Consider the following 20,618-nt stretch of genomic DNA (forward strand, 5'->3'; position numbering starts at 1 on the left):
CTCGGCTACGAAATTATTTTGACTTACAATGGTTCATAAATATTAAAAAACGTCAGACATTTTGATGATTATTCATCGAGACTCAAAAGATTTTGTTTGTGATTGATTTTTAACTGATTAATTTATATTTATTAAATTGTTTTCGTCGTTGTTTACATTGTTGTTTACAAACAATTGCGTACGGTCAGTGACTTGGTGCGACCTTGAGACTCGTGTAAATAGTGTAGTGATTAGTGACTTTCTTTGATAAGAAACATAAATCTCATTACTAGTATTGAATTAAACATTATAACACACCTATCTTTGAATAGAAAACTTAGACACAAGGTAATCTTTGTTAATGATATAATAATTATTGCCACGTGACTTTTTTGCAAAATATTGGTGGAATTGTTTTAAAATATTCTCAAATGAAATAAAAATTCAAATTTCAACCCATTGAGCAAATTTCGGAACCCTTCAAAATGCAGTAGTAAACGACAGTAAAGTAATAACTACAGACTCTTCAATGGTATTTATGCAAATAAAACTAGAAGATAATCGTTAATTCATAACTTTAAATAATTTAAAACAAACATTAAGTAAGGTGTACTGCTTTTAAAAGAGGGAATCAAATCAATCAAATTGGATTCTAGAGGTTCCAGTTACCCCCATCGGGGGGAGACAAAGAAAGGACCAAAAACACTACTCGTCCACCCGTTTGAGCAGAAACAGACCAGTAAAAAATACCTGCTAGCGACACCTACGGACTTAAAACGAAAACCTCTCTTGGAGCTGCCAAAAGATTCGAAGAAACCAAAGCTCTACCAAGAAACAGACGATGATGTAATTGAAATGAAAACATCAGAAACTCAAAGTGAGGAAAGTGTACCAAAGTGTCAGCCGTGTCACCACTGCTGTTGTAAAAGTGAAGTGGCTGAGGTAAAGTGCAAGTGTGAGACTGTAAAGGTGATCTTCGCGCCAGCGATGATGCCTTCGCTGTACAACCCGATGCCAGGAATGCCGTATATTCTAAAACAGCCCGTCAAAATTTGTGATAAGGTATGTAAAGTGTTTATCTGTATTTTAACTAACCGAGTTACACATATTTCTCATAATGAGAATAATTGGGGCAAATACCAAATTTGATAACAAAAATTGACATCCAGTGAAAGTAATTATTAATTAAGCGTCATATGACAGGGTCTTCGTTATCACAACACATTAAAAGAGCCATACTGCGAGTACAAAATGTTAATGCCCCGTTGGCAAATTTTGAAACGGCATTGCGATGTGCGGTATCGTGAATTAGATTAGCTCTACAGTAAGCTTAAAAGTGGTCATCCTGGCCATAACCAGCATGACTACGTGATTAGCGTAATTCAAAGCCAAAGTTATTCAATGTAAATTAAATCTGCTTTTACTAACACTTTTAATTTGTGGCTAAAGTGTAATTTCTATTACTCGTTTTATTTTTTAAACTCGTGTTTGTTGAGGTATCACATGTTTCCTTGTTTAAATTTTATTTAATTTTTTTAAACTTAGCGAAAGTCAAATGTGTTTTATAATTGATTAAATTAAGTTATACCTAAAACTTTGGGTTTATTATTTTTACTAAAAATAATGACCAAATTTCTATATGTTTTCACTTATGAATATTAAGTAAACTATAGAAACAGGCCTACTATTTCTATAGTTAAAGGTATTTTAACACGTCAATCTCCTCGAAAGCCTATTCTTATCCGACTTTGAGCTGCAACCACTTATCCGCACATCCGGATCTAACCCGCCAATAAATTCTTCAAGTGTCTTACAGTCTTAGGCTTTTCTTTAGTTTAATATCTCGATTGTTTTGTGTGATTAAAAACACATTAAGCCACATTTTAATTTTAAAAATCTTGTATAACTAGTCTGGCCACAAATACTGTTACATAAAAACTTTTCTTTTTTCAACTTTTTTATTATTTTGAATTTGGAACACGTATATTATCTTAAAAACTTCTTTCGATTTTGCACCATTTCACATATTTTATCGTGTTCATTATCAAATTACAACATAGAATGGGGAGTTAAAGAAAATAGGATTGCAGTGATCGCCTTGCACGAAGTGGGTATGGAACCGACGCGTCGTTTATATTCCGCATATATATACTTCAAAAGCTTGGTATCAGCCGTATGTTCGTATATCGTACTATCAACAGATACAATAACACCTCTTAAAGACCAGAAAAGATAGGAGCGGCCGCGTGCTGTTAGAACTACAAATGCTGTTAGTGCTATTAAAGCCAGAATTCGTTGAAACCCCATTAGGAAGCAAACAATCTTATCGCGAGAATTGAAGATTCCAGCTAGGACTCTGTCGCGTATTATAAAACAAGACCTAAAGCTCGGCGCTTATCGTTGATTACAGAACATACCCTAAACCAATCTCTACAATTATCGATCAAAACGCCTTTGTCGCGATACGCAGGTGAAAAGCACAGAAATATACTCTTTACCGATGAAATAATTTTCACGATTTAAGAACACCACAATAAGCTAAATGATAATGTGGTCATCATCCTGCGTCAGTGATGGTTTGGTGGGGCGTGTCTTATCAAGGATAGAGGATTGTAATAAAAGTAATAACAATTTGTTTATTATGTTAAATGCAAATTAACAATAACACTGTTAAAAATATATTTACTTAAATAATATTATTTATAACATTGTAATTGTATTTTTTACAACAGCAATGCTAAATTAAGAAACGTTATTTTTAACTAATATAACAAAAATGTATCCTTAATAAAATTTAATCCGTTACAAGAAAAATTAACATTTAATCCCACTTCTATCAAGGAGTTAAAAACTACATTTTTGTGAAAAAGTGTATCAAGATACAGTCTTGGAACATGTTGTGAAACGTCTTAGCAATACACTTTTTAAAAATATACCGTGGACGTTCCAGCAGGATTCTGCACCTGGTCACAAGGCACAAACTACCCAAGCCTGGCTTGAAACCATCGTTCCGGACTTTATAAGAGCTGAAGACTTGCCCTCATCTATCTCAAACGTCAACCCTAGACTTGAAGTCTAAAACATCATATTATGGCAGTTTTAGAGGACGAAGCTTGCTCTAAACGACACGGCGACATTGAGTCTTTGGAGCAAGCAGTGGCGAAATTTCCCTTGGAAATAGTGCATAGATCCATAGATTCGTGGCCGAACAGATTAAAGGCCTGTATAAAAGCCGAAGGTAGCCATTTCGAATAGAGTATTGTTTTATTTTTTGCTGAGACTTTAATAAATATCTAGGTATAAATTCTAAGATTATTACATTACTTTATTAAAAAATGCATTTTCATTTGTAACAGAACATATGGCTGGACTAGGTATAATATAATAAAAACAACTATAAACCCAGACTCAGCTCATTGATAAAATCTACTTTGTGAGTTGTAGAAATATATTTTAATTTGATTAAAAAAGGAACAATTACAAAAATGCCTCAATGATATTTTATATAAACAACATACTTGTGTAAAACAGAAGAATTATTAAATCCAAAACCTTAATGTTATAAAATAATATTTATTTAAAATCAGAAATCGAAATTGGGTTTCGATTATATATCATTTATTCAATAGACTTATAGTTGAAATTGAAAGATTTCTACACTATTATGTCTTTTTTTTTATCCAGGGGCTTTTAGAACATTTATACATTCCTAATTTTATAAATAGAAACGTTAAGATTCATTAATTTAGCAATTGCAAAACGTTAGATCCTGTCCTGATCCTGAAGTACACGTTCTCGAAGCAGCTACAGCTACGAGCCGCGCACAATTCGCTGTAGCATAAAAACTCTATGAATAAAATAACAATTGTCTTATATTTATCTGCCGTAAAATGAATGCTAGTTGTGTTACACACACGTTTCTTTGCACAAGTTTATTCATTTACTTTTTAAGAAAGGTCTTTATGGAAATTAGTTGATTTTAGCAAATCAAACTAAAAAAGATAAAAGAGTGTGTAAATTAAAATTCGTACTTATTGTTAACAATGTACGTAACTCTAGTGCCGTATAGACACGGCCTGAATCCCGTGGAAATAAAATAAAGATAGGAACCGCAAACAACGATCTACCTCTCGGGTTAAGTATCGATTAAGAATTGATACATTAGAGATCTCTGGTTATATTATTATAGTATTTTCATATTTACGACTTATTTGATTCAAAATGTCTTAAAAAATTCGCAAATCTTGTGTTAAATAAGATTTGTTGGACATTTCGGAACGTAAAGAGTGTAACATATTCATCGCACGAAGTAACGCCGCATAAAGGGTACACCTACACCTTTGTGTAGAGGGTGTTTCACAAACACAGTCAGTATATTCACTAAACTATGAAAACAGCATTTTGGACAATTCCATACACTTATTGGACACACACGAAATAAACGTTGTTTGTCTCCAAGTGTGCTGTAAAGAGTTCTTTCAGAAGGTCTGCGAAATAGTCAAGTTTTAATACCATATTCTTTTTATGCCAATTAAATGTTATTATTATATGTAAACGTTTTTATTTAGGAGCTATATATATTGCTTGAAATTCAATGCAAAACTTCAAATAATCAATTTTTTTTTAGTAGAATAGAATTAGTCTTATTGTGGGTAAATACAGAAACAACATAATTTTATATACGTCAAATAATACTTAATAAAACAACATCCCGTACTCATAAAGTAAAGCGAAGCCGCTATAATAAAGTGAGTTTTGACTTTTATAGCCTCTACGTGAGGAAGTGCGGCGAGTGGGTTTGATTCTCGATATACACATTTATTTTAACTTCTAAGCTACTTAAGTTTAACGTTCTCTTGGTTCAGTGGATTTTGTTTTATAGTTTTTATTAAGTTGTTGGTTCTTTTTACTCGTTCCTTTGTTATATAAGATTGTAATTTACCAATGTGTTATGCAGCTAATGGAAATAATCTAGTGTCATTAACTGCGTATGATTCTTTGTATATCAACTACAATATCAATTACGCCTCCAATAAACGTTTACATTATTTAAAATAATACAAAACCTTTCGGATCAGAAACATAACAATTCATTTTCAAATTTCATCTCTAAAAATTCGATTGAAATCGCTTTAAGGGCCACTGACTATCGCATTTCTAACATTAGAATAGACAACGAGACGTGGTTTGGTACAAAGAGTGACCACAAATACCCTTTCTATAAAAATAACAGAGTTATCGCGTCCGGCAGAGGGATTAGACCTCACATCAAAACTAACATTATCTTAGCGGAGCTGCGGCCTGAGATACCGCTACTGGATGGACGGAACGACAAGTGTATTCTATCATCAAACCATATAATATATAATATAGAGAACATTGATGTCGATCAAATTACGAAGGTAATATAATAACGTTTTTACTATGTATCAGGAGGCTCATCTCATGTTAAGTGATACCGCGACTCACATAGCCAGAAGGCTCACAAGTGCGTTGTCGGCTTTTTAGGAAATGATACGCTCTTTTGTTGAAGTACCTTAAGTCGAATTGGTCCGGAAATACTTCAGTGTGCAGCTGGTTCCATATAGGGCTCAGTTGTAGAACGACGGACGTCGAGGTGATACGGATGGTATTTTGTATTTTGCCTTGACGTCCGATGAATCGACCGTGTAATTTTAACCAATTGGAAATACGTATTTAAAGAAGGATGTTGTTGTGTTATATCTAAAGTGAGTTGTTAAAGTGAATTGAACCGAATTTTCGCCTCGCCTGTACCGGTCTGTCCTTACTTGACCGCTATAAGCACTCGTGCCATCTTATTTCACTTTGCTCACTCCACTTACACGTATAGGGAATATAAGTTTTTCCATTTTCATCTAAGAATGTTTACTTATGAGTTACCTGTTAAAACACGAATACTTTTACTAACTTTTTATTAAGTTTTGAGATATATTTTTTATATCAGACAAAAATTGACTGACAATTATCTTTAGTTAAAATATTTTTCTAACTTAATTTGCCCATGTATTTCGCGTAATGCACACGACCTATTAAAAACATGTCCCAGGCATTCTCTTTAAGCGATAATAAAGCTTATAACTCGATAATAGAAACTCATAACGCAACTTTTCAAAGTCGGTTCATCCCTTATAGCTATAAAAATTTTCCTTATAATTAGACTTTCCTTAAACTTTTTTCTTGTAACGCTTCATTTCACGTTCAAGTCACACGATGTAGCGGTTGAAAATGTAAATGAAAACACTATGTAAAGGTAAACAATACTTTTCCTAAACATTTCAACATTACTTTTTAATTTTTTTAACCTAGAGGGCGAGCCCTTTCAAACAACGCTCATCTTGAAGCATGCTGGAGTTACCCCTTCGTTGTTGACATCCTGTGACCAAACAGCAAAGGAGTGGAACTCCTTGCCCCCTTTCCTGTTCATTCAAGCGGTTGAACAGTCATCTCCTGGACAGACGTACTCTCCATTAGGCCACATCTCACTTAAAATCAGGTGTGATTGTGGCCAACTACTGTAAAAAAAATCAGTGGCGCTACAACCTTGTTTTCAGATTTCTGAATCTGTTTCACGATCATTTTTAAATCTAATAGGCAAGTAGGTGATCAGACTCCAGTGCCTGACACACGCCGAGTTCTTGGGTCTAAGTCATGTCGGTTTCCTCACAATGTCACCTCACCGTTCTAGCAAATGTTAAATGCGCACATAGAAAGAAAGTCCATTGGTGCAAAGCCTGGGATCGAACCTACGACCTCAGGTATGAGAGTCGCAAGCTGAAGCCACTAGGCTAACTACTGTATAGTCATGTATAAAAAAATATGTCTGCAAACATCACCCTAGAGATTTTTCTCTACATAGAACGGCAGAAATCTACAACATTTTACACTGTGAGCTGATATGTCCAATAAAGAAAATTACGTTCTAAATTCTTGAGTAAGGGTTCACTTATCGGCTTATTCTTGATTATATTACAGACTATAAAGTTATCATTAAGTCATAAAAGACAATAATAACATATTAATAAATCGCGGATTTGTGTAAGATGGGCCACAGTCGAGACAAACTCTTGTCAAGTGTCCGCTGCTAATAAGCATACAAATGGGGCTCTTCGCGCTAATCACTGTTTTATCAAGCGATAGACAGAGATGGAGCACGCAAGAGAGGGACAGACAATTGATAAGCAAATATTCAAATTATTATAGGTGCTATTTATTATTCGATTTATTATTTAGTACGTGAGAAGGACAGACCAGTTTACTTCTGGAATTGCATATAATAACCAATAATCAAGAAATGTTTCTCCTCTTGTATTTATTTAAGAACCAAGCTATCCAAAATATGACGTCATAATAGTAGAAAAAATATGTTAAGCGGAAATGAAAGAATATATTAGAACAGCTGTGTCTCTTAATATTCAAAAGTGATATATTGCGAGGGGACGACGAGACGGGTAAGGGGCGGTTAGGTAGGCTGAATATTGGATGGGTTACGATTGTACGGGTACGGTACTCACCAATTAGCCATTTTCCGTTGCGCGTCTGTCTCAATTCTTAGTTGGCAGTTGGATGAGTAGTCTTCTATATTTTTGACCTTAAAACAATGTACCATTTTGCAAAAGCCTAGAATATACCTAGTAGTTAGTGGTTCAATTGTTGTTGCACAAAAATCACCAATTTCGCCAAAAATTTCAAAACGTACCTACATACTAAGTCGTAGTTTATATAGAAATTTACAAAATTTACATTGCTATTGGAGTATCTTTAATTATAAATAATAATTTCTTACAAAATTACACTCGGTTATTATTATCACTATGTTTATTTCAATTCCTATCATAGTTGTATGTTTAATAATACGAAGGTATTACAAATAATTGTATTATATTTCATAGGGTCTTTAAACTTTTTAGTTCTCGTTCTACGCCTAATAAAGAGCATAGATATAAACAAAAACAGTTTTAATTAATAAGTAAGTTAATAATATTTCTACTTCCTCAAGGGTCAAAGTAGTATGTAGGCCGCAACAAACATTCACGTGCAATTCCACGGGCGTGAGCCAGTGCGTCGCCTACTCATTGAATTGTGTCGTACCAGTCATGCTACACTGGTTTCTATTTCACGACTCAAATGTTTTTGATGTTGTTTTAATATGGATAAGACGAGTTTCTTTTATTTATCTCATGTTTTTACATAATATGTTTGTATACTACCCCTGTCCAATTTAAAATTGATTTAGGCCAACTAAATGAAACAATGTTTGCTAGTTTATTGTTAGGAGATATATATAGTTATATATATTCAATCAATAAATGATCACTGACTATTTAAGGTAAGTACATATAACATTTTAACTATGGTTCAGCTGATCGCTATATTTCTGCATTATGTCAGTAATGACAGTTATGTCACATCCACATTTGTCTGTCCGTAGGCCCCATAAGATGGCTCCATCTTGCAGCGCCGCCTCCGATGCAAATTGTGAACTTAAATAAACGAGAATGGGAAAAAGAAATTACGATTTCATTGTATTCTTTGTGAATTTTATTGATGCTATAAAACATTTACCCGACTTCAGTGAAGCGGACTTTCCTTTTGAGGGAAAGAGGAGGCTCAGTTTGACGAGTTTATGTGTTCTGTATTAACCGAGGAATTGCGACTTTTAATAAACTAATTCATTATATTTAGCCCATTATATGTAATAGGCGTTAGAGATCGTAATGGCCGCTTTGACCACAAATATCTCCTCTCTGGTTAAGAATTCCAAATTAATTTTTTACAGCTATTTACTCGTGCATTTGTTTTTCGAAAACCATAGTTTATTTAATTTTCCTGTTTAAATTAATTTTCTTTACGTCACTCTTTTTATAAAATGGAAAACAGGAAATATCGCGTCATTTACGCGTTCGATCGTGGAACCAGTGCTGTAGAAACGCTCGAAGGATTAATGATGTATATGGTGGTGGTGTCGCAAAAGAAAACAGAGTTTGTTTTTGGTTCCAACGTTTTCGTTCTGGAAATTCTGACCTGCAGAACTTTGCAGAACAAATTAGAGGAGCTTCAATTGGAATGTCTAAGACATCCACCGTACTCCCCGGACCTTGCTTCAACACATTACCCTTTTTTTCTAAATTTGGATAACTCTTGCAAGGTAAAAAATTCACCTCTGATGGGGCAGTCGAAACCACCGCCTTAATTTATTGAATCCCGTCCGAATTGTGTTTTAGTAAAGGGATCAAAGAACTACCTATAAGATGGCAAAAGTTCGTAGATAACAACGTACTTTGATTAATTAAATATATTCTATTTCAAATAAATCTACTTTTTGTTCCTCCCATACAAAATTTTCATATTTAAGGACCTTATATTTAACCTGTATAATACTAAAACATAAAAACCGTATAATATTAATGTAGTTTAAATTAACATAGAGCTGCAAAATAAAGGTTGTAAAATTATTCATTGTTAAAGTATAATCCTGAACAGACAGACGTCCACTAAGGAAAGACGAAATTGCGTGAATAAATAAAATCATATTAAAATTTAGATTATTACTCGCTGTAATGTGTTATAACTATATTTTTTTGCAGTAATTTTGTTGGCTTTTAATAAATAACCAACTAGACTATACATACTTGGCATTCAGAAAATGTAATTCTAAAAATCTCTGGTGCCAGAAATAGCAATATGAAAAACCTACTGCAAATATTGGCAGAGAGAAAAATGACATAAAAAAGCACATCCTGCCGCCATCTGGTGTCAAACGACGTAAAAATTATTCAGGGGTCTGGGAAATGCCAATTAGATCGTCTGTGGTCCACAAATAACGTGCCATCATTTAAATTACCAATATATTATACTTATAAAGTTAACGTTATATTGTAGATAATATTTTCTTGATGGAAATCATGAAATTTAATATAGCGATTTATTAAGGAGCTGAAATTTCTATTTTGCTAGTAGGTACCTAAAATTCAAATACAGTCTCTTTAACTACTTCAATAATAAAACCGAGATATATATTGTTATGAAATAACGAACGATTCAATAAAGAATATGATTAAGTAGATTATTATCTTCCTTTTTCCTAACTAACCGTTCGACTGCTTAAGGCAAGCAAAATATTTTGCACAATAATTGATAGTGGTAATGGTAACTCCGTAAAGAGTTAATTTAAATTGCAAAAATGAACCCTTAATTGAGAAATGAAGCTGAAATCACCGACATACCTTTTCTACTTAATTGACATTCCTTTGTGTTAGGGGACACATTTTTACTCATTACAACAAGGAGGCTTATTCCCATAACAGGAGGTACATCTGCCACGAAAAGGTAGTTACAAAAATGTTAAGTTTAACGATCGTTCTATAAAAATGTGACGTAATGTGTTTCATGATTCAAATATCAATAACGTAAGCAATTCTTGTTCACCCATTTCTATAAATTTTCATATAAGTAATATAAGTATCAGTAAACTAAGAAATGTTCGACATGAATTCATTATTTATTTCTTTGCAGATTGACAAGTTAGTGTAATACGGACAATTATAGCTATTTCATAGAAAGTTTATAAGAACTTACTGTTACTGACCTACCTTATCACTTACCCCAGCTTCAAGCATGTTTAAGAATTTTTTTGTTCGGTTGGATTACTAATTGTATTTTATAGACCTCCAAGGGAACTCCAAAAACCTTAGCAATATATAAAATCGATTACAATCTGTCCGAGTGTTAATTGAAATATCGGGGAGGTCGGGGATAAAAGGATATAAATCAACGGTCAGCGGTCCAGCCGACCCCTACCCCCTCATTGTCAGCATATTTTTCTTTTAAGCCTCGTGTTTTGTGTTTTTTTGCTTTCAATAAATACATCAATTATAGAAATGGGGCACAATGGGGTATCTTAGTGTGTCCGACTCACTGATTATTTTAACTCTTTGCAGCGTCTCGTGTTATAATAGATCTTTACTCGACCCTGATGAAAGAGTAATGCTGTTTTCATAAAAGTTAAAAGGGGCTATTTGAGCCCCTCGTCCCGAGGCTTTGTTTGCTTTTAATTTAAAACTCATTAATAATTCATCCATCTTATACTTGGAACATTCTTTGTGTCTTTGAAATATTTTTTTTTAATTATCCATAGTACCTTTGGGTTCAAAGTATTTCCTTCAACGGTAGGTACATAAGACACGAAAACCAGAATGTTATCCCTTGGTGTAGGCGAAATATGTTTTTCATGTTTTTTGTGTTTTAACACGACAAATATAATGAGTACTGAAGAGCCACAGGTCATAAGAGTTGTAACTTATTTATCCTGAAATGTGTTTTAGATCAACAGCCTATGGCCTGTTATCGGTCCTTTCGTGGGTATAAAAATGTGTAGCGGCCTATGCTTAGAATAGGATTACAACCGCAACGAGAAGAGAAACGTTCTGAGTGCGGTGTTTGTGCTCACTAATTGGAACACGTCGCCTGCGGATACACTAGGGCTGTGCAACCGGACACTGACTTATCGATAAAATTATAATAATAAATAATTATTAGGTCATTTGTACCAAAAGGAACATTGATTATTATTACTGAAACGTATGTTGTGCCAAAGTTTTAATAGTATAGTCAAAAACGTGTTGTTTTTACATTAACCTATTAGATTAACTAAACTAAACCATTTGCTAAAATTATGAGCGTAGACCGAAAGTGAAAAGTTTGGGCTACACATAATTAAATCCATATCTAAAGTGATGATAATTGATAGATCAGGAATACTCATGTGCACTCAGATAAGCAGTCAAGGAGGAAGCGCGTGGCGCCTTTAACTGGACCTTTAGAAATGAAGAGTGCGATTGAAGAACAATAAGAAATGCAAATGTAAGAGCACTGTTGGCCTATTGTCTTCAATATGCACCTCTCAACCCTGAGGTCATGCTTTAGAATTACGTCTATGACCGTTGAACTTTTCTTCCAATGTGCGCATTTAACATGTCGTACTGTGAAGGAAAACATAGCGAGGACACTGGTATGCGTTAGACACAGATGGCTTATCATTAAAAAAAAACCCTCAAAACTCTGAGTCAACACTTGGACCTGGTCGTACCGCAATTGTTTTTTGAATAAGTACCGATAACTTCTAATCAGCGACACAACACTATTCGTCTTGTTTAAATATTAATTCATACGACAAAAGGGGTCGACTGTTGCCTTTGCACGCTTCAGGGGCTTTGGGGGGGTGGAGAGGGGGGACGGGATCAGGTGGTTTCACGGCTTTTGTGTTGTCGATATTCAGGTGGTTTTTTGGTATCTCTTGACAAAAATTCGTGGAGTATAAGCCTATTTTGGGAAAAATCGTTTATTCCCTATGTGGCCACAAAACAGTTACAATGACATATTGAACGAGAACCATAAATATAAAGGTAACAGGCGTTTTAATTTTCTGTAATGCTTGAGTCTCAGATAAAAGGGATATTTTCTTAGTGCAAATCAATTAAAGTCCTCCTATTGAAATAGATTAAACTACAATTACTTTAAATGTTACAAGAGCACAGGATAGCTCCCATAAGCAAAACAGTTCCATACTTAATATTTGACTTGTACTCTGATCTTACTTAAACTACTAAAGTTACTGTGTGTAGAAGTCATCGTCAGCAAGATCAAGCGAATTAGGGGTACAATATTATAAGTTACAATTCATGGACGTCTATACACTAATATAATAAACACATATTAATAGATAAACTTGATGTAGGTGAAATGTAAAATTAGAAGCATTAATATGTATTTCTTTACTGACAAGTCATAAGTGTACAATGTGTTACCTATATGATTAAATGATTTTTGAATTTTGAAATTTTTGAATTGGTTAACAGTTTTGTTAAAGGAGCAAGAGCCATGATCGCCAAACAGGAAGAAACTGACCTTCAGCGCCTTTACATCGGGCATAAGTCGATTATTGTGACAATTGTTCATCATGCAGGCTGTTAATCGTGTAAGAAAAATATTACAATCAAACTTGACTTAAAGTCATATGTGAATAGGGCAAAAGTGATGTTAAACGCAGTCTCTAACGTAAATTCGTTAAATCTGTATATATGTATATAAATATAATTTCAAATATTTTGTAATTTCAAAGTAATTTAACCGTTTCAGGATAACATTAAGCTAAATAAAACTCGTCGTGTCAGAACACTCGCGACGGAAGAGCGCCTCAACTGTTCATCAGTTGGACTTAACAGTTTTAGTATTTGACAATATGCTATCGCCATTGTAGAAACAAATTCAATTCATTATTTAACATATCATAGACATCTTGCAGGTTGTACATTTTGAATGTGTCAAAGTCAATTTGTCAGTAGTGCGTTGAATCAATCGTTGACTTCTGTTGCTCTCTTATCGGCGCTGGCGCCAAAAGTGCGCACTGGCTGGCTCATATAAGTTTCCAATCTGCGACATATATGTAACCTAATTGTATAAATATTTGTAGTCCTTTGTCTAATAATTAGGGTAAAATATCTGGAGTGAAGTTCGGTAGCGGTTGCTGGAGTGATGTTCACATAAAATAAAAACTTTGTCCGAAGCTAAGTGTCAATTGACTGAAGTTTAGAATAAGAGCTTATAACTAACAAAAATAGGGGTGGGGTTTGGACGCTGAACTAAAAAAATCTGGCACTTGAGATTTACCAGTGCATAAAACTATATGACACATAATAATATAACTAACGCTATAAGGCTTTTTAAGGAACTATCAAGAAGGTTAGTCGACATCACAGGAGACCGAAGAGCTGGCAGCTACCTCGGACAAAGAATTAGTCTAGCTATTCAAAGGGGAGTAGTATGGATTCCCGGACACTGCCTCACCCACTGCTTCGGTAAAAAAAGCTGTTTCGGAGGCAGCGCCCGCCTAAAAAAAAAAAAAAAAAAAAAAGTTTGTACTCTAACCCCACTAAACAGGACGTGCGGAGTCGAATGCACTCACTCCTGAACTGATAGCTCTAACCGTTCCAGAGATAGCTTTCCCAAAACCTTGCTAATTACTTACTAATCACCACCTTATCAGTTACTATTTCCTGCACGAAATCCCCACTCATTATCTAATTACTTAATGACTCAGTACGAATGCATCGTTATCTACTTTCCTACATTCACTAACCCGATCTATGGCTCTAAAAGAAAAATAGAATAATATAATATAATAAACTATATCTAACCTAACCTAACCTACGGGTCTAAGCAAACAACAATAAATATACCTACATTAACACCATTATCTATAATAAAATTAGATGTAAGGGTTACATATTTAAATAAAACATTTTTATTCCAGGTATTATTCTTTTATTTATATGTCCATTATATTTCTATACAAATTTACTAGCACCGTATCATTGTTCTCTGAGTCACACGTAAAATTTCTAAGGAAGTCTTCTAATCTCATCCCCCTGAACTTGTAATATATGTATACCAAACAGTACTCTCCGCACACCGCCGATAGGTAATCCTAAACCGTAAGGTTATTGTATCTCCACATGCAACAATTCCTCCTTAAAAATCCTTCTATTGCTTCAATAGGTTTACGTCCAAACGAATCAAAGTATTCCCCAACTCTTTCGACGTTTATATGAATAGCCACCCAATGAGACCCCGGCTGTGAATCAGGGTCAAGATTGCATATGATAAGTGCTGGCACCTGAGCATACATCGGCAATCGATTTGAAGGATATACGTTGCTCTGGAGGCTGGGATGTATTCTACGAAGACTCATTTGCACTTCTAGTGTGTTCATACTTTAATACGCGTTTACTCCCCTACTCTTTCACTCTTTTACTGACTACATTTATTACTATCAATTCATATTTATACCAATGTACTTAAACACACATAATATGTTCTCAACATAAGTAATGAGTCTCTTTGTAAAAAAAGTAATGAAGGTAAATAAAAACCATGTCATATTCGATTACATTATATTTTATTATTCTTAATATCATAATAATTACATAAGTGATTGCTTAACTACTATAATCCACACATACATTTCTGTTCTTATCTATTTCTATAATATTTGAAAACTCTGCGTAAACTACACAGTTAATTGTTTCAGTCAATGCGCTCTCGAATCTTACTTCCATTCTTACACTACCATGGCGTACAAGATTCCAATGCACATTAGAGTTAGCCGACAAGTCAGGTGTTAAATCAAAAGCTAGTAAACAGTATCCATTTGAATATTGTTCCCTCGATATTCCATTACCTTCGTTAAGAAAATGTATACCGGTGCCTGAGTACAGGGTGTGGTATGCGCTAGTAAATACATCGTTTGGAAATGATGGTTGTAACGATTTTGAAGGTATCTGTTGACCATCTATATATAGGCTAAATGAGCAAATACCAAAATTTTCAAAGTTGAAAGGATTTTTAACATAACTACCGTTGAATGCTGTATTATTCACAAAACCTATAATACATCTCTTAGGAACCTGTCCTAAAAATATATTGTCCAGTGTTTTACCCTGCACACCAGCTGGTATGGTCAGGACTTTCACTTCACCTCTTGTAATAGGATATTTAGTCGTAGTAGTGGCAAGAACCTTTTGATGAGCTATTAGTATTGATGGATTAATTTTTGCTCTGCGTATTATTAAAGTTGCATCTGTTATACAGACTTTGTACTTATTATCTGCATTCTGTGACATGAGGTTAAATGTTTCTCTCGATCTAACTAATTTTACAGATAATTCGACCCCGTTCATGAGGAATTTATCTTGATTGAATATATCCCCATGTAAATGCCCAATCATTTCAACATCCTTTCCATCCTTTGAAAGTAGTTGTCTTTTGTAAAAGCCCTTGTTTGCCTCATTAGTTTCATTCATTTTACCAGCTGTATCCTCGTACCACAAACCACATGTCAAATGTGATTGTTTGGCGGATGATGAATAATTTAATAGAGTTTCTATGAAAGCGCGATATGCATAAGTATTATTTGGGGGTGACACAAGTTTTTGGTTTAGGTAAACATCCAATTGGTTAAATAAAGAATGTAACCAATTATTGACTGGTGCCACTACATTAGCTGCATTAACTGCAGAACCGTCTTGATTTTTAATTTGAGCCTTGAGATGGAGTAGTGTATGCGAAAGGTCTATGTAGTCATCTCCTGTACCAGGTACTTGGAATTCGATAGGTCCATCATCACTTAATGAAGAAATTGGTTTGTAATGTATCCAGTGTCCATATTCGATACTTGTTTGTGTGGAAGGAAGAGCAAACAGATCCAATTCAGATTTAACGCACTCACATGAATGATTATGAATAAATGACATTATGATTAGTTTGAAAATATATCCTTGGAAATATTAATATTTTTGTTCCTTGTTTTCTTTGAAGCGCCTTTCACTTTGAGGGGTGAAACTCGAATGAGCTCATTACAATATTTTCGTCTCTTATTAACACCCGATCCAGTCATAAGTTTATCAATTTTGGTATCAACTTTGTGTTTAAGGTTAGAACTAGCCTCTTTCAATCGATTTTTAATGGATTCTTTAATAGGACGACTAGCTACAACATCTGACAAAAGCCCAATACCGCTGTTAAGTGCTTCTTTTCCAATCACCTTAGCACCACTAGTGAGTAAAGGTAGCACACTTCGAAATAACCCCCCAAGAAAACTTCCGATACCATGACCACGTTGATGTAAGGCTCCTTTGTAGATTACATTTATACCAGACCCAGCTTGTTGCGAATAATAATGTTCATAAGGACATATAAAAGTTTCTTGAGGTGTATACATTTTAAAAAGGAAATATAGATTATATTTTTTTAAAATGAAGTTTCACACACGATGTACCGAATTGAAATGGTACCGCATTTCCCGTGGTTGTTCTTATATCTATCTCAATAACATCAAATTCTCTTCTCATTACCGGTAAATAATGTGGTGGTGAAAATATATGCATTTTATTTGAACCATATATGTATTTAGCAGGATCTAAGGGTATAATTCTCAATAGGGGTGTCATGACATCACCAACAATTTGTGGTTCTATAATATCGCAATACACAAATAATTGTGATGGTAACCCCAAATGTAGATTAGCAGGGCGTTTACCGATATTATGATTTACTAAATTGGTATCTGGCTCAAATCCAAGTTGAAAGCTCAAATTAGGTGATAGAGATAGTGAAATTATTGATGGATCCTTTACTGCAACAGAGACAAACTTTGACACGGTGTCCTGACGAAAACTAACTTTCTCTTTCGAATTTAAAGCAATAAGAATATTTTGTATATTATCATAGTTGGTGGCTGGTATATGGTTCTTATACATTAGTGTGGTCTCTTCATTATTGATGGTAGTTTTTTTACTTATGTATATGATATTTTCATGTTCTTGCACGGAGAACATAGTAGAGGGATATTGAAACTCAACTATACCTACCATCCATTCTCCTTCTAATGTAATCGCTTTAGGTAGTTTTGTAGAAAAATTTGATGTCATATTTCCCGGGAAATATTGTGTGGAACTATTGCTGAGTAAAGTTAAATAGAAACTTTCCTTCATTGTAGATTTTTAATATTCGACAGTAAGACCCAAGAATTAAATTTGTTAGGATATCCTTTCCATTTAACTAATACTTCCTTTCTAATACCGCTTTTACGTGATCTGATGATTTTATCAATTTTATATTCGGAAGTGGGGGAAAAAGTTATTTTTTGTAATTCTTTTTCATAAAAAGTTCCTGTTATTGATTCATTTTCTAAGTCGTTTAAAGTGTATACAACCCACGGGGAACGATCTATAATCGAAGTAATGATAAAAATTTCATTACTCCAATTACTTTCATAACCTTTTTGAAAAACATGTTTGTATTTTGTAATTCTTACATAGTCACCAACGTTAAACTTAGGTACTTTGTTTAAACTTGAAATATAAGTCTTTTCATCATAATATAAATTCCGCCAAACTTCCATAATGTTTTCCATTTTAACATCACATGGTCTCATCTTGATACTAGAGTGCACACTGTGATTATAAGAACTAACCAAATCTTGTAAAATATCTATATAGCGATAAGTATTCTTATGTGTAAAATAACGCCACATTTTCATTTTCAATGTTCTCTGAAATCGTTCTACTATACTTGCCTTTATATCTGGATTATTTGTAGTGTAATAATTTATATTTTTACGTTTTAAATAAGTTTGGACATCCTTAGATACAAATTCCGTACCCTTGTCTGATTGAATATGTCTAGGAACAGTTTTAGCTTCATCAAAGATGCTAGTAAAACACGTTTTTATTGTGCATGAATCCTTCTTTTTCATTGCTCTAACATAAGCATACTTACTAAAGGCGTCAATAACACACAAAATATATTTATATCCATCATTATATTCTATGTAAGTTCTTAAATCACTTAAATCAGCTTGCCACAATTCATTAATATTTGATAAAATATATTTATTACGTGGGAATTTTTTTATAACCGGTTTATGTAATGTATATGTTTCTTGAGACTGCAACCATTTTGAAACGTCACTTTTTGAGATTTTTCCATTCATTGCCTTTGTTAACTTATTGACACTGCTGTAACCAGCTGGATGTGAAATATCATAATAGATGCGATGTAACTCTAATACGGGGTCCATTTCTCCCAATCACTTTTGTTTCTCAATTTATTGATGTGTTTAGATTGTGTTGGAGTTGGGGAAACCTCAGTTTGTGATTCTTGAATCAATGTTTTATCTTTACTATTAAGGTCAGATATATATTTGATTCTTTTCAGATTACCAATGTATGTTAGCGGTGTATTTATATCATTTAAAAACTTGGCGAATATTTCCCAACCGATTGGATCAGATCTCTTCGAGGGTCGTAAGATGTCATTCACTAAATCTATAATATTACTCCCTGGTATTTCTTGTCCACTAATGAAAACTGTTCCATTTTTATTCCATTGCAATTGATCTGTTTTATTTACTATTGTATCCATCAATAATTCACCCCTCCTCATATAAGTTTTAGGAATTAATTTTAATATTTCTTTTGGTTGTAACCCATATGCGATGTCTTCACCCGTTGGGAGTTGTTTAACATTTAGCATTTTTTCATTTTCACTAGTAGTTATATTATTGATGTTCCGGTTTTCATTAGTATTATCATTTATTACCTTTTCAGTTATTGTTATTTCTTGAGGTTGACGTTCTTCCATGGAGTAATGTAAGTATCTTTGTAAAATTTGTAGATAAAGCGCCCATTTTTCGCGATCATCCAATTTACTTGATATAATTTTTTCCATTTCTAAATCCAATCTACTTTGCGGTGTTGCTTTATTTTCATTCTGATGTTTAAGTTTATCAATAAAGTCTTGCTCAACAAGAAGCATTTTTTTTGTGTTCATTGTGATTTATTAAAACAACTTACAAGGGTACTTAGAATTGTACCCAAAATTATGGGAAGAAAGGACCCTCCTTTTTGTATTAATATATTTTTCCTGTATTCAAAACTTTTTCCTTTACTGATCAGATTACGTAAGAGATTTTTAATTTTTTTTAATTTTGTTTTTGTATTCTCTTTTAAAGGTACTTTTCCTTGTAAAACATTGTGAATACATTCACATATACAGTTAATTTCTTGATTATTACAAGACTTCAGTAATATCCTACGATGTTTGGGTTTTAATTTATGTAAAGCTGATAACAATTCCTTATGCGTTGTTATTCGTTGATACATGGTTCATTACTGACTTAGAGTGGCTGATTACAAAGATACTTATACCTTTTCATAGGAACATATATTGTACAAAAATTATTAGATTCAAATATTTTAGATTTTATGCGGCGAGCATCATCAGTGTTTTGTTTCAAATCAATCATTAAATAACCATGAGCTTCTTTAGTAGCATCGGTATATGAATCTTCAATAAACTTCGTGTCTTCCGGTGAAACTTGTCTAGCTAGAAATCGTATTTGAGTTTTGTCACGGGGATTTTTAAAATAAATAATATAACTTGAATTAAGTGAAATGTCGCGCTGTCCTCTTCCTTGATGAAATAAGTTTTGGGTTATGTAAAAAACACTCAAATTTCTATGGTGACTACCTTTTGTAAATATATCAACAACTCGACCATCAGATTCCCTCATTAAGTCATCTATTATAATCAAATGTGGATTTTTACCATCAAACATATGCAATTCCGGTAGTCCTTGGTGGTAATTTACTCCAGGTATATTATATAGCGGCTGCATTTCATCATAACACCATGTTATTTCTAAAAAAATCTCATTACATATACTACTTTTATGCTTAATGAAATTTGCAACAAAGTTAGATTTTCCACATCCACTAGGTCCTGCTACGATGGCAGCAAAGGGATGAATAAAATGAATCATTATTTTTTGACTTCTGTCTTCTTCAGGGAAAGGAATAAAACTAAGTTGATATTTTAAAAACAATTTATTTATATGAAATATACAAAAAATGTAAGTGTTATATCACAATATTAATGTACAGTACACGTTTATACATTATACATGTACAAAACAAATTTATTTTACATAAAAATTTACAATTTGTTATATTTACAATACTTAATTACATACTATTGATTTGGTAATGACCTATAGGTAACGT

At 33.5% G+C, this 20,618-nt stretch overlaps 1 protein-coding gene across 2 annotated transcripts in view; it reads left to right on the forward strand.

The window, feature by feature from the left end:
• LOC125061598 (cytotoxic granule associated RNA binding protein TIA1) overlaps positions 1-20,618 on the forward strand; it is a 102,603-nt gene continuing 81,985 nt past the window's right edge. For both annotated transcript variants that reach the window (XM_047667100.1, XM_047667101.1), the window contains exon 1: positions 1-1,041. In XM_047667100.1, the coding sequence (XP_047523056.1) occupies positions 835-1,041 (207 nt within the window). In that variant the 5' untranslated portion in view covers positions 1-834. The remainder of the gene's footprint in view (positions 1,042-20,618) is intronic.

The sequence above is a fragment of the Pieris napi genome, chromosome 23 (genome assembly GCF_905475465.1).
Source record: "Pieris napi chromosome 23, ilPieNapi1.2, whole genome shotgun sequence".
Taxonomy (NCBI): domain Eukaryota; kingdom Metazoa; phylum Arthropoda; class Insecta; order Lepidoptera; family Pieridae; genus Pieris; species Pieris napi.